Consider the following 15528-nt stretch of genomic DNA (forward strand, 5'->3'; position numbering starts at 1 on the left):
AGATAGCATTCATTCAATTTCTACTGAATTTTGTAGGATAATAGTAGTAATTTCATTTTCTTTAGAGTTGAGGAAGAGGGAACATTTCCCATTCGGTACCTATACAGCCAAATCCTTTGTAGAAAAGCAATGTCTGTTGCACAACTTGATCACACTTGAACACCTTCATCAAATTAGATTAAACTAAACCATAAATGAATATATAAATTTATTATAAATATATTATAAATAAATTTATTATAAATTTATTATTAATTTATAAATAATAATTAAAAAACCTTAAATTTAGAGTTGAAAGCTATAATAAAAGTACCAATACGCGTATATTTAAAGAAATTGTTCAAAAGCTTATATATAAAAGAGCAGCTCTACTGACAAAGAAACTTTAAAATAATGACGCACGCAGATACTTGAGCACGAAATACATTCTATAAATTATATATTTGACTATTTCAGGTTTTTAAGTTTTCCTATTAGTAGGAGTCTTATCTTTATGCTGAAATATTAGATAAAATGTAAAACTTCTTTTAGCAGCAACTAAACTTTTAGCAAGGCTTTGCATGGCAAATTGATGAGAATTCAATATATAACAAACTGACAATTTTGAGAGTGCATCGAAAAACTGCAACTCTAATGCTTCGACCTCGAAGTCATGCTGTATTATTTTTTTGATTGATTTTATGCACCCTAGAATATTACTGGTGGTAGGACCTCCTTTGAGTTCATTGAAAAAGTTTCAGTAAATGACCACCATTTTATTGAGATTATATCTCATCCATTATCATCTCATCTCATCTCATTTCATTTCATGCCATGTTTCATATTAATCAACTTCACTTCATATTATCATTTTTCAATTAAGTGAAATTTAAGATTACGTTACACCTTTGCCTTTCCATTTCAAAAAGTAAAACTACTACTACTACAATTTATGGTTTCAAGGCTTTATGGGCTTAGATCCCCTTGCCTTTCCTAATAAGGAAAACTGTACCAAAAAAATATATGGTTTAAAGTTGACAGTTTGCAGTGTTGCCACCTTGGGTGTTTTTCCACCAGAACTGGTTATTTTTCGAGGCATTTAGTGGAATTGTTTCATTAAATAGCGTTTTTATTACGTTTAGTGATTTTTGGCAGTTTTTCAATAAGGAACCTGGCAACATACTTTTGACAGGGAAATCCCTTAATGTTCCGGAATTTCATGATGATGTTTTCAGCTTAGGTACTCTATGAACGGAGAATTCCTAGGCGAAGTCATTTTTTAATGAATGTTTTGTTTTTAATTTGCCCCATTCTAATGCGGGTATCGAAAGATTTAGTGTAATGAACATTGTAAGAAGTAAATTGCGGAACAGGAAGGCTGGTCCACTTTTAAATGCCATTATTTTTATAAAAAATAGGCTTAAAGTTATTGATGTAAAGTGTTTCAACTATGAATTACCAAGCGCTGTCATAGCAGCTATTGGTCAAAACACAAAATACTCTTACAAAACCACACGACCACAGCCATCAACACCGTTAGCGTCGGCATTGTCGACGGTAGCATCTACGAGTAAGAATGAGAAGTTGTAGAAGATTTTTAATTTGATAGTCTAGAATTATAATTTACACATTTGTTTTCTCGATTTTTCCTCTTCTAATTCTTAATCTTACTCTTCTGATTAAAAAGTAAACATATTAATGTGGTTTTATTTTACTGTCTATAGAATACTAGGAGCCAGTTTTACAGTTTCCAGATGAGTTCCCGTCGTCTATAGCTAACGAATCGTTCATTCAAAACTATCATATAATCAATAGTAGATATCTCTTATTACGGAACTGGTGAAACTGACCCTAAACATAATCAACTTAGGGTTTCTTTAGTTTGATTCAAGTTCAAAAATTTAGCGGAAGTTAGTGGTTTCCTTATTAGCAAATTTCCGAAATCTGGCGACTTTTTCTCTTGACCTAGCGCCTTAAAAAAACCTGAAGTGGCAACACTGACAGTTTGTTAATTAGCAGGCACTGTAGAAATAAGCATTGTAAAATAAAACTAAAGAACCGCGCTTGTTACTAAAACACGTAAAAATGTGCGATAATGAATTGATCAATAAAATATTCAGTGACTTCCAAAATAATCTCGACCAAGAACAAGAACTACGCGAGGTATAGTATATTTGCCGGGTTTTATAGATTGTCTGTTTTGAAGTCGTAATGGCTTGTGGGATAAGACTCCCGGTGTACTTGTCTAAGTGATTAAGTGATGTGACTATGCCAGTGTTCACATTCCACAGGCAGGTATAAAATTTTCTAATGAAATACGTACATAACACATGTTTTCGAAAGATTTAGACAATGAAGGAATGGCGCTGTCAGAGAAAATTTTAAATTTTTAAGTTTTTTTTGCGTACCCATCTGCCCATAGACTCGAGGGACTATTCTGATTTCATCTTGACGGACGGTTGAGCTCACGGGGCTCATCTTAAAAGAATTTACCAAAATCTGCTCTAGAAGAGCATTGCTTTGCTGAATCTACCACCGGATCGGAATCGCGATTTACTGAAAAGATCCGACGTGAAATTCAGTGGAATAGGCAGTTGCGGGACGCATTTTTTTCATTAGATCACTTCCAACATTAGGAGTACTTAAAGTTTTCTTCGTTACCGACGACTAAAGTGTCATTTTTCAACATTTGAATATTGTCATAGAATGATGGCTTAGAGAGAATGCGAGATTAAACGGTAAAAGTACTTTTGATTATCTTAGTTTCTCATCTTTCAAGGAATGCAGTGGTATTCATTTGTATTCATTGTTATTTCCAAGGGCTCTGGTAACCATATAACGCCAGTTGAAAAATACCCTCGTTCACTCAACTTAACAAAAAAAGTATTGAAGTTTCAAGTTAATAATAAATAAATAAATAAATATTTACTAACAATTACGCCACGGTAACTGATCCCGTGATAAGTTCGTAAAGAACTCGTGTTACAGGTACCAGATAACGAAAATAAATGTAAGATTTTTATTATACACATATATATATTTAATATACATCCATAACCCTGGAAAAGACATTTATATTTATCATACAAATATCTTCCCTTGGCGGGATTCGAACCCGCGACCCCCTTATGTAGTGACCATGTCACTTACCACTACACCAGACAGCCGTTTAATGTTAATATAATTACAGACTATTCGGACTATATGTAAAGAGGTTGACCAAATATCTCGGGAAGCGACCACAGTGCTCCAAGTAATACACTACAATGAAGCCGGCAGTAAGTTTCATATACAGTAATACATACCCCATATAATACAGTACTCATACAACATGTGTTGTACCCCATATAAAATAGCGTCTACCCTCTACACTATAATATATACTATAGACTACATCTCTGTATGAACTAAAAGTATTCTCAACTAGCTGAGAGCCAAGGAGGCTGTTGTTATGGGCTGTAACAAGTATAACAAAATTTTTCCTCGAGATTTACATTCTCTGGCAAAATCTGATATGCTTCAATCTTGGAATGAAAGCTGGCAGATTTCTCGTCAGTCAGTAGGTAAGCATTATGGTAACTTGCAACCGACCCTGCCCTCTAAACCTTGGTTTTCCTCCCACTGCCATCTTCCTAAAAAAATTGTATCAGCTATAATCCGTCTTAGACTTGGCCATGTTTGCTCTCCTGTTTTTCTTGCCAAAATTAGAGTCCGTGACCATTCTCTTTGTGAGTGTGGATTAGATGAGGGTACCCTGGATCACATTTTCTTCGACTGCCCCAATATCGTATCCTCTCTTTATGATATCCTTCCCAATGACATTCCCCGGCCTATTAATATTAATTGTTTATTAACTTTAGTCTATTCTAAACATGTAAATATTCTGTGTAAATTTTTATCTGCTAATAATATTTATCTCTAAAGTAGTTAGTCTAACATATATTTGTTTGTGCTGTTCTTAAAACCACAGATACGCGTATGGAAAAACCGACCAAATTTATTTGTATTTAGATTTAGTAATTCTATCTATCTCTTAGGTTTATGGCGTTTCCTTTTAGATTTCGCCAATGTCAAGTGTATTTAATACTCTGCTTTCTATAGCGGGCTTCGTGAATGAGCAAGGTCACAGATATTCACTAAGAATTAAGTGAGTAGCTAAGAATGTTTGATGACAGGATCTCTGTTGATTTACCTAAAACAAATAAGACGCACACAATATATATACAGGGGTTAGTTCGATAACAGACAGACAAACTACAGCTTAATATTATTATGGTTAATGAATGAACTAAGAATATAAACGAAAGGGGAGTTGACAAGGGAAAGAAGAGATTTGCGATCAATGGGGCGAGGAATATCAGGAGGAAGGAGATCATAGAGGGAGGAAGATAGACGAGGACAACTGAAAAACATGTGATTTGGAGAGCCTTCGTCAAGACCACATTCACAAATAGAACTATCCCTGATATGAAGTTTAGCCAGATGGACGGGGGTACACGTATGGCCTAGCCTTAATCTACAGATCGTACTTGTAACGCGTTTATGTAAATCTTTGAAGTTGCAGAACCAAGGTCGGGGAGGAATAAAGCCTTGAATATCAGCGTAGTGTTTACCTTTAGAAAAACTAGTCTTTTGCCAACAAGAATTCCAAGAAGAAAGCAATCGTTGTTTAGCTATTGGGAGTAAATCATTAGAATAAACTCTGTAATGATCCATACAGCCAGTTGTTGTGGCGTCTTTGGCACAAAGATCTGCAGTTTCATTACCTAAAATGCCACTGTGGCCAGGCAGCCAAGCAAGGACAACTTCAATGTTTTTAGAATGGCAGCTGAAAAGTAAATTTTTTATTTTTAGTATGTAAGGAAATTTAGATTTTGATTTAAATTGGTTAGCAACGATAGCCTGTAAACAACTCTTAGAATCAGTAAGAATGACAGATTTATTTAGATTATGGGACTCAATGAATGATAATGCTTCCAGAATAGCTATGGACTCACCAGAGAAGACTGAAGCTTGAGGGGGCATTTAAAATTGAGAATCACATTGTATTTGGGAATCCAGACAGCGGAGCCAACACAACCCTGGTCTGACAACTTAGAAGCATCAGTGTAAATGATGAGCCAATCGGACCAATGCTTGGCAATGTATCTATTTAACTGGGAATTTGCAGAATGACATTTTTTTTCTATGCCGAGATCTAAAAGAACTTGAGGCTGAAAGATAAGAGCCTTAAAAGAGATGTCGAAAAGAGGTAATTTTTGATACTGAAATACAGGACAAGGAAGGCGGAGATAGCTGACAAAACTATTGAAAAGGCAGGGATAATCCTTGTGGTACCAATATTTATTAGAAGAGATATAATCAGAAAGGATATGGAGTTTAGAGATAAGAGGATGATAAGGAGATTGAATGACTTTAAAAAGGAACCGGTCAGATAAGTATTGTCTTCTAAGGAATAAGGGAGCATCGCCGCATTCTACCTGAAGAGCATTAATAGGTGACGATTTCATAGCTCCACAGATTATTCTCAGACATTTAGATTGAAGTTTGTCAAGGGAACTCATAGCAGATTTGTTACAAGGGTCAAGAAGGAAAGTGCCATAGTCTAAGTGACTACGTACTAAGGCGTTATACATAAGTTTTTGAGTATAGGGGTGACAGCCCCACCAGACACCAGACAAGGAACGCAGAATGTTAATATTTTTCTCACATTTTTTAACAATATGATTAATATGATGGACACCAGTTTTTTTTTTTTTTTTTTTTTTCCTACCTAAGCTGATAGCCCTAGCGGCTATGTCAGCGTAACCCTAACTTTAGTAGGTGAGCTCACGGGGCTCAAACCTGACGATGTTGCTAACACGAACCCTAGCAAGAGTCGTGCTTCGCAGAATCTACCACCGGATCGGAAACGCGACCCACTGAGAAGATCCGGCGAGAAACTCAGTGGGCTGTGTCTGAGAGTTAATTTACTCGTCGAGCCCTTCGTCGCAAGCGACGGGTTCGACGAGAACGGTGACCGGGGACACCAGTTAATCTAGAATCTAATACAACACCAAGAAATTTCACATTGTCTACAACCGAAAAATTTTGTTGATCGTAAGATATTGAAACGTTGGGACAAGATCTGGACCGAGAGAAAACAACCACTTTGCTTTTAGGAATAGATAGGGACAGACCGTGGTCTGAGAGCCAGTCTTGGAGATGGCCTATGCCTGAATTTAGGCGAGAAGAGGCCTCATCAATATTCTTAGAAGAAACGTAGAGTGCGAGATCATCAGCATATTGTAGAACTTGACAAAAGGAATTAACCGAAAGCTCTAAATCGTACGTATAAATACTGTAAAGTAACGGGCTGAGGACTGACCCTTGGGGGAGCCCCTTCCACAGCTGTCTGGGAGAGGAAGAATAATTTAGAGCACGAATATATACGAATCTAGGAGACAGGAGATTAAAAATTATGTTTACAATCTTCACAGGAATACTCAGCTGGAGCATTTTCTGCCTGAGCACTGGAAGAAGAACATTGTCATACGCAGATGACACGTCCAGAAAAACACCTACCAAAGACTCATTTTTAGAGAAGGAAATACGAACGTCTGTTACAAATATGCTTAAACTATCCATAGTGCTAAAACCTTTTCGGAATCCAAACTGAGATTTAGCTAATATGTTCCTATTTTCTACAATCCATTCCAAACGGTTCTTGATTAAATGTTCCAATATCTTAGCCATTGTACAGGACAAAGCGATTGGCCGATAGCTAGAAGGGTCAGAGCTGGGCTTTCCAAGGTTTTAAAATAGGGATGATAATTTGAGTCCTCCATTCGTCAGGTGGAGTTCCAGATAAAAATATATTATTAAGAATGGAAAGGAATACCTGTTTTACAGAGTTACTGCTTTTGGAAATAAACGAGTATAGAATCCCGTCAATTCCTGGGGATGAATCACTTAAACACTCCAAGACAGCTGAAAGTTCTTCCCAAGAAAAAGGAGATTCAAAATCATCAGTAGGGTTACAGGGTAAAGTGGAGGGAAAAGTTTCTTCCAAGCAAGGTACAGAAGGAGGGGCTAACCTACAGGAAAAATGTTCAACCCAGTCAGAAGGATCGTTAGATGAGATGACAAGAGCAGGAACAGAGCAGCGATATCGTCTCATATTCTTCCAGACTTTAGAAGGTGGAGTAATAGGAGAGAGCTCCTCGCAAAAACGCAACCAACCAGATCTTTTCTTTTCTGATAAAAGTCTTACAGTCTTGGCTGCAATTCTCTGGTAAGAGATGAAATTTTCCGAGCTCATAGCAACCGAATAAGCATCCTCAGCTTCTGATCTGTTCTGGCAAGCTTGAGTGCACTCTGAATCCCACCACGGGGGAGAAGGGATTTTACATCTAGCAGTGTTTTTGAGAGGTATAGAATTAGCAGCAGAAGAAAGAAGAGCGTTTTTGAAACATACGTAAGAAGAAAGGACATTGACAGGGTTAATCAAAGGAATATTCATTATTTCTTGATCTAAATGAGATCTGAATTGAGACCAATCAGCTCTGTGAATATTAAATTTTAAGAGAGGTGGAAGGGAAGCAGTAGGAATAGAATGAAGGGAATCAGGAATTGACAGAATGATAGTAAAGTGATCACTACCGTGAGTGGAAGAAAGGACAGACCAGGAGAGGCTAGAAGCCAAGGAAGGAGAAGTTAAGGAAAGGTCCACAGCAGTCTTTGGATTCTGAGATGGAGGAACTCTGCGAGTAGGGGACCCGTCATTCAGTAAACACAAATCCAGTTCATCACAGAGATCAAGAAAAGGAAAAGAAATAGAATCACAGTAATAACAACCCCAAGATGTATGGTGAATATTAAAATCACCAAGGATAAGGATAGGTGGAGGAAGACTTATAATAATAGTTTTTAATTCAGAGAGAATAGCTAAGTTAGGTTCAGGGATGTAGATGGAGAGGAAAGAAATATTATTAACTCTAACAGCAACAGCAAAAATGCTATTACTGTGGGAAGGAAGGGAGATTTGTTTAAATATCACATTTCTAGATACTAAAATAGCAGAACCAGCATAACCATCTAACCTATCGTCCCGGAGACATGAGAAACCCGGGATCCTAAAGTTGGATCCGGGCTTAAGCCATGTCTCCTGGACAGCAAAGATAGAAGGTTTGTGTTTATTAATAAGGGTGATGATATCATTCTTCTTGTGACGAATGCTGTGACAATTCCATTGTAGGAATTTGGGCATTTTTAATAATTTTATTAAGCTCAGTAAGTTTAGATATGACATTGTTCGGTAGTTCAAAGTCCCCAAAACGGGAAAATATATTTAAAATTGTAGAAAGTAAGAGTTCCAGGAGATTGTCATTGGGAGAAACATCATCTGAAGGATAGGCACTCCCATTAGGGAGACTAGAAGGGGGAGTACTAACAATAGCTTGATGAGCTTGCCTATTATAACCTGGACTGGATGCCGGAGCTGGAGGGGATTTTTGGGTACAGTAAGTGCGACGGTACGAGAGTGAATTGGATATGGCTTGGGTGTGGGGAGAAGATTGGTTCAGGGTTTGGGAAGATTGAGTGGGAAACGGGGGGGGGAGGCGTACGAGAAATGTCTGCAAAAGATCTTCTGACTTGTGGAAACCTGACTGATGCTTCATTGTATGAAATATTTTCTTGTGACATCACCAGTTTGATAGATTTCTGTCTAGAATATTCAGGGCAAGATGTATCAATGGCTTTATGATTACCAGAGCAAAACAAACAGGTAGGTATAGGAGATAAACTATTACAGTCAATGCCAGAGTGAGATTTCGCACAGATAAAACAACGCGCATTTGACCGGCATTGCGTAGCAACATGTCCAAACCTGCAGCAATTATTACATTGTATTGTTGGTAATATATATGTCTGAACTGGGAGGGAATTGAAAAAGCAGTAAACTCTATCAGGAAGCTTTTGGCCAATAAATGTAAGAACAACTGTCGGAGTTGGAGTCCAAATAGGAGTGTTGTTTTCGGTTGATTTTTTATTGAGCCGTCGGGCTCTGATGACACGTCCAAAGCCATCAGGAACTTCAATGGAAGAAACTAATTCTTCTAAGGTCCACTCTATGGGAACGCCTCTTACAATACCCATGCGAGTCACATATACGAAGGTATGATAGCATTATATTTAGCTGCAGCAAGACCTGGGTGATCTAGGAAAGAATTTGCGGCAACCGCAGTTTTAAATTGTACTGATACTCGGTTTCGGCCGATACGTTTAACGCCGTCTTTAGCAACGTCCTTGATATTATTGTGATGTAAAAAGTGACCAAATTTAATTGGGCGTAGTGTAACACTAGCCGAAGACTCGCAATCTTTGCTTACGTGGATCAAAAAAGGAGCAACATCCTGATCCAAATATCGTTTTCTGTTGCCGTCATATTCTGGTAAGGTATACACAGATTGAACAGATCCGATTACTTGCGCTACTGTATTTTTCTTTGGTGGTAAAGAGGAATGATCAGAATTTGGAGGCGTTTGCCTTTTTCTAGAAGGATGGATTACCTCCGTGTCCATTGGGATTGATGAGTTAGTTGGGTCAAGGATATAACCTCCCCCGGGATCGGTGGGGTCAACGCCGTTCATAATTACACTATTTACACTAAACTACTATATTATAATACTTACAAATAAGACAACACACTTATATAAACACACAAAACTAATAATTAGCTAATCAACAGGTAATAGAAGCCAATAAAGCACCCGAAAATTATTAAACAACCAAAACACTTGCTTCAAACACTCAACCCGTAAAACCTGGTATGAAGTAAATAATAAATGTGATATACGATTAATTTGATAAAGTGCGAGGTTATGACGTTACATTTTATCAACCGATTTAGTAATTTTTTCCCTCTCTAAGCACCTGTCATTTTTGTAAATACTTTGACATTGGCAAAATCAATGCCAAAGGCGTTGGAGCCAAATTATCTAAAAGAAGAAGAAGAAGAACTAGCTGACCCGGCAGACTTCTTGTGCCTCAATCGATAAATAAAAAACCTAAACTTTTGTATAAAATTAACTTAAAACAAACAAAAGGAATCCGTCCGTCGGGGGACACATCAAAGGGAAAACAAAATTGTTATTTTTATTTAATTCCGAGCATTTTCATGTTTATCTACCTTTTAAACCTTCTCTGGATCTTAATTTTAGTAAAATACACATAATTAATTTGAAACAAACAATTTTTTTTTTAATGGCAATCTGCCGATACTTTCAGCAATTTCTGCCAGTGTCGTGTTATGGCTACACATGGAACTCTTTAATGGGAAACATTATATAGAGCTATATGGGCATGGGTTTTATTTAAAAGCATTCATGAAATGATAAGTACAGTGTTTGATCACCATTTCAATAGGCAAACAGTGACTTGGCGGTGCTCCTGGCATTGCTGACGTCCAAGAGCGACGGTAACCAATCACCATCAGGTAAACCGTATGCTCGACTGCCTAAAACGGCAATAAAAATATATAGTTCAAATAAAACTTGAAGTGGCACATTGATTAAAGGTTGTCGAGTGACGTTGAGGCTACACTTTTGTCATAGTACTTTGAACACATGCAAATGAAAACCTAATTTCCTAATCAAACAGTTGCTCCGGCATGTGGCAAAGCTCGTCTACTTTTCGAGAAGGCCCACGATGGATACGCAAGACTGAAAGATGCTGTACCACCAACAGATTACTTCAAGTAATGTGATTGTCAGAATTATTTTATTACTAGCCCGTACTCACCTGCTTCGCTGGGCATTTAAAATTAACATTACTATTTATTGTCTTTATTATTAGGGTGTCCAACACTCATATAAATATCAGCCTATCCATTAAGTATATCGCACCTTCGGTAAGACAAGGGCCGAAGTGCTAATTTTAAAAATGTTCAGGAGAGACGTTTTAAGATTTTTATAGATTTAAATGGTGTTTTTCTGCCCATATTAATGTAAAATATTATTTTATTTATAGCAAAAATATACCTTATACATGTTAATATAAATATGTAATTTGAAAGACTGAGTTATTTATTTATTTATACTAATTATTTAATGAAATATTAATGTATGCCTATAATTATGCCATTATCCCACCAACATTTAAATGTGCAGTTGCGACCAAAGTTACACATTATATTGAAATGACTTATTAAATGAAAATACAACTTATTTTCTACATCTTTATTCTTCTTTTTCTTAGGAAAATCTTTATCAGTGATAAAATAAAACTAAAATAAAAAAAAATACATAAAATTGACTTATAAAAGGTTTACATTAAATCTATAAAATGCCACATATTCCTTTGTGGAATGCCAAGTAAATGCGTAAGACATTTATTTTTTCTGTCAAATATGTGCTCTCAAATTAGGCATATTATGTACACAAAATGTGACCATGTCTTTCCAAAATATAAAACAAAAAAGGGCATATTTACCTTAATGACCCTTATGGTCCAGTACACAACCACTACTCGCGCGGGCGATGCCGCAAATGACCAATAAGATTTTGTCGCGCCAATATCATCTAAAAAAAACGAACGAATGGTACAAAGACACTTTTGCCATCTGGCGAAAACTGAGTCTATTGAATGTCTTTGTTCCTACAGGTAGAAATTAATTTTTAAGGCACTTTGGCATATTTAACTCATTTTCAGAAATTTTAGCACTTCGGCCCTTGTCTTACCGAAGGTGCGATATGTATTTTGTACATGGATACCAAGTTTCAAGTCAATCGGATGTATGGTTCAGTAGTTATAACGGAACATCAGTAAAAACCACTGTAGATTTATATATTAGCTTAGATTGCAATGTCCTAAACCTTTAATTTTACAGTTATTCATCTTATTAACTTTCAACACGTAGCTTTTTATAATTAACATGTTGGACGTCACATGAAAAATCGAGTATTTTCATTCAGGCCACGGTGCTCACCGGTGAGTCTTATCTTACTGAATTGTTCGGGCCATGAGGACCCGTGAGGCCGTGAGAATTCCAACGTAAACGCTTCCTACAAGCCGCAGAATGCAACAAAACGCATATGGAAATGAGCCGTGTGGCCCTTTAGCCGAATCAAGCACCTTGGTTTTCAAATACAACAGAAAGTTCTAGTTATTATCAAGATTATAGACTTTTAAAACATCTTAAAGACTAGACGGTAAAAGTCTCAAATTGCTTATCTACCTTGCAAATTATTGGACTTTATAAATTTTAATTCTAAGATTTTCATTCGAAAATGTCAAGTTGATAAAAAATACTGACTGCTTGATGGTAACTGGTTACTGTTGACCATGGACGTCAGCAATGCCAGGTACGCGGCTAAGTTGCCACCCACAGCTTTATATGTACCGAGTTATTATAATCGAATATTTATTCTGATTTATTCATGTAGATATATAAAGTTTTGTTTATAATGCAACTGCATATCAATAGTAAAAAAAGGAAATACACTATAAATTTTAAAATGTATATGCCAGTATTGTACTCAAGAGTTGAAACGGAAATTCCATTTCAGGTATCAGGATCACTGGAGATTCATGACCCAACGCTACTGTTATCTGATAGCGCTCACGATATGGCTAGAGAAGGGAATCCTGGCTTCACACGAGACCATGGCTGAAATATTAGGTGGTATGTATTACACGTTATTATTGGACATCATTTTCTGTTGCAATATTTTAAAGTATAACTACCGTAAAATGGGGGCAATCGGGACACTTTTGAAGTTCTATATTGATTTTTATCGTTTTTTTTGTAGTTCTAGTAATAAAACAGAGATCATAATAGTTCCGGTATTTTAAATTTTAATTTATAATGCATTAAGATATATTTTATATATTTATATATATATTTAATGATTGAGTGTTGTAACTTTTTATGATTATTCTTTAAAAAATATATCTTAATGCATTATAAATTAAAATAAATATATAAAATATATATTAAATATATATATATGAGGTAGGCAGCGGCTTGGCTCTGCCCCTGGCATTATTGAAGTCCATGGGCGACGGTAACCACTCACCATCAGGTGGGCCGTATGCTCGTTTGCCTACATACAAGGGCATAAAAAAAAATATATAAATATATATTTTATTACCATTTATATTCTTATCCAAAGGAGTACGCACGAACCTCAACTCTTTCTAATGTGAGTCTAGATTTGTTAGCAGGAAAGCGATGGACGAAAGTGTGTTTGAATTGGTTTTCTTTTGTTAATTTAGTGTATCATTCAGGTTTAAAAGTGTAATAATGGTGGTTCTAATTTAAATATTAATAATAATTAATAAATAAATAATAAATAATTTTAATCGAAGTTTCTTCTTCCAAAAAGTCCACAGAAATAGTCTAAGTAAATAACCACAATTTTGATGAAATTTTATTTTCATCTTATCTCATTTTGTTTTATTAGTTTCATCCTAATTGTTTATTCTTATTATTCTTCATAGGTATTATAACAATATAAGAAGAAAATCCATGTCTTGGCTTAAAGGTCTTGTTACCAGGCCACAATATTGATCAGTTATGAAACTAAAAATAGATATTAAACTATTTTCCAGTTAGTCCAGTGGAGTTAAAAGAAGGTTTCCATTTGGACATTGAAGATTATCTGATTGGATTATTGACGATGTGCTCAGAATTGGTACGTAACAAAATCAATATTAAAATACAATGAAAACATATTCTAGTCATAAGGATATTTTCAAGATTACACAATATTTTGGTCTGTATTAATACTGAGAATTTTTAAAATATTGAATAAGTTGATTTCGGCTTATTTACTGTGATGACAGCATTCTTTACCTGAACCTATGGATTTCTCAGTGTAATGTCATAATTTACTTACTGGTGGTAGGACCTCTTGTGAGTCCGCAGGGTTAGGTAGTACACACTCTCCCTATTTCTGCCGTGAAGCAGTAATGCGTTTTTGGGTTTGAAGGGTGGGGAAGCCGTTGAAACTATACTGAGACCTTAGAACTTATATCTCAAGGTGGGTGGCGCATTGACATTGTAGATGTCTATGGGCTCCGGTAACCACTTAACACCAGGTGGGCTGTGAGCTCGTCCACCCGAGTTATCATAAAAAAGCATTATATACAGAAGAGTTTATTTGCTTTGAGACATTTATTGTTAATCCATTCCCCCCCCAACCCCCCGTGAACACGTGTGGTCCGTTCCAGTCTCGTCTGGCCGTGAACTCGGTGACCCGCGGCGACTACGAGCGCCCCCTGAGGATCTCCAAGTTCGTGATGGAACTGAACGCCGGCTTCAGGTGAGTCGGAGCTGTGGTCGCCCTCCTGACTTAACACCTGATCGTGTAGGGGACCTCTCATTGTAGCTTAGACTAGCTGACCCGGCAGACTTCGTAGTGCCTCAATCGATAAATAAAAGACCTAAACTTTTGTATAAAGTAAACTTAAAACAAACAAAAGGAATCCGTCCGACGGGGGGGGACACATCAAAGGAAAAACAAAATTGTTATTTTTATTTAATTCCGAGCGTTTTCATATTTACCTACCTTTTAAACCTTCTCTGGACTTCCACAAATAATTCAAGAACAAAATTAGCCAAACCGGTTCAGCCGTTCTCGAGTTTTAGCGAGACTAACGAACAGCAATTCATTTTTATTGTAGCTTAGATTAGGTCGGTCCATTATTTAATTGAAAGTCAAATTTGATATGTTTTACTGGTGGTAGGACGTATTGTGAGTCCGCACGGGTAGGTACCACCGCCCTGCCTATTTCTGCCGTGAAGCAGTAATGCGTTTCGGTTTGAAGGGTGGGGCAGCCGTTGTAACTATACTGAGACCTTAGAACTGATATCTCAAGGTGGGTGGCGCATTTACGTCGTAGATGTCTATGAGCTCCAGTAACCACTTAACACCAGGTGGGCTGTGAGCTCGTCCACCCATCTAAGCAATAAAAAAAAAACTCTCTCTCTCTCTTTCTCACTCGCAGGCTATTGAACTTGAAGAACGATCATTTGCGCAAACGCTTCGACGCCCTAAAGTATGACGTGAAGAAAATAGAGGAAGTCGTCTACGATCTCAGCATCAGGGGGCTGCTGCCCAAGGGCGATGCGGACCACGGACCAGAACACGAACATAAATAATAAATAAATAGCGTTCTTAAACAAAATATGCGTTTTATTATCTGCCTACATAGTCTTCAAGCAAAATTGTGTGTTCTGCTCATTATAATAGGAGTACAAATAAGTTTCCGCCGTTTTTTGGTCGAAAAAATAATATTTATTATGTAAGAACGGTAATTTAAATTTAATCGATGTATTGTCCATCACTAGCAACTACTTTTCCCATCTCTCAGGCAGAGTTCGGATTCCACGTCTGAAGAACTCCTCGTCTCTTGAGGCTATCCATGAATCAACCCAATTTTTGGTATCTTCATATGATGTAAATCGCTGCTCCGACAGAGCAAGGTGGGTGGCGCATTTACGTTGTAGATGTCCATGGGCTCCAGTAACCACTTAACACCAGGTGGGCTGTGAGCTCGTCCAAT

The 15528-nt window shown here is 36.8% G+C and overlaps 1 protein-coding gene, 1 long non-coding RNA gene and 1 pseudogene across 4 annotated transcripts in view; 1 reads left to right on the forward strand and 2 right to left on the reverse strand.

The window, feature by feature from the left end:
• The window catches only part of LOC149503394 (uncharacterized), a 95661-nt gene that overhangs the window by 50207 nt on the left and 29926 nt on the right, over window positions 1-15528 (reverse strand). The gene's annotated exons all lie outside the window — the stretch shown is intronic.
• On the forward strand, window positions 1962-15150 carry trsn (translin). 2 transcript variants are annotated; one of them, XM_028172951.2, is made up of 7 exons: window positions 1962-2142; window positions 3170-3257; window positions 10621-10717; window positions 12528-12643; window positions 13573-13655; window positions 14194-14285; window positions 14971-15150. In XM_028172951.2, exons 1-7 carry the CDS (start codon window positions 2065-2067, stop codon window positions 15122-15124), a joined length of 708 nt encoding a protein of 235 aa, XP_028028752.2. In that variant the 5' UTR covers window positions 1962-2064; the 3' UTR covers window positions 15125-15150. The 2 variants fall into 2 exon arrangements, with proteins under 2 accessions (XP_028028752.2, XP_089591204.1); XM_089735078.1 differs by lacking the exon at window positions 1962-2142 and adding an exon at window positions 2233-2274.
• LOC149503395 (uncharacterized) lies at window positions 5150-9656 on the reverse strand (annotated as a pseudogene). Its single transcript, XR_016324643.1, has one exon. The product of XR_016324643.1 is annotated as an uncharacterized LOC149503395 (transcript).

This window comes from Bombyx mandarina, chromosome 02 (genome assembly GCF_030267445.1).
Source record: "Bombyx mandarina strain Sakado chromosome 02, ASM3026744v2".
NCBI lineage: Eukaryota > Metazoa > Arthropoda > Insecta > Lepidoptera > Bombycidae > Bombyx > Bombyx mandarina.

Bases quoted from the DNA above. Each gene is read 5' to 3' on its own strand.
- trsn (XM_028172951.2), top strand. From the start codon at position 2,065: ATGTGCGATAATGAATTGATCAATAAAATATTCAGTGACTTCCAAAAT. The intron at 10,718-12,527 runs GTAATGTGATTG...ATTCCATTTCAG, and splicing joins CCACCAACAGATTACTTCAA to GTATCAGGATCACTGGAGAT. The intron at 14,286-14,970 runs GTGAGTCGGAGC...TCTCACTCGCAG, and splicing joins GAACTGAACGCCGGCTTCAG to GCTATTGAACTTGAAGAACG.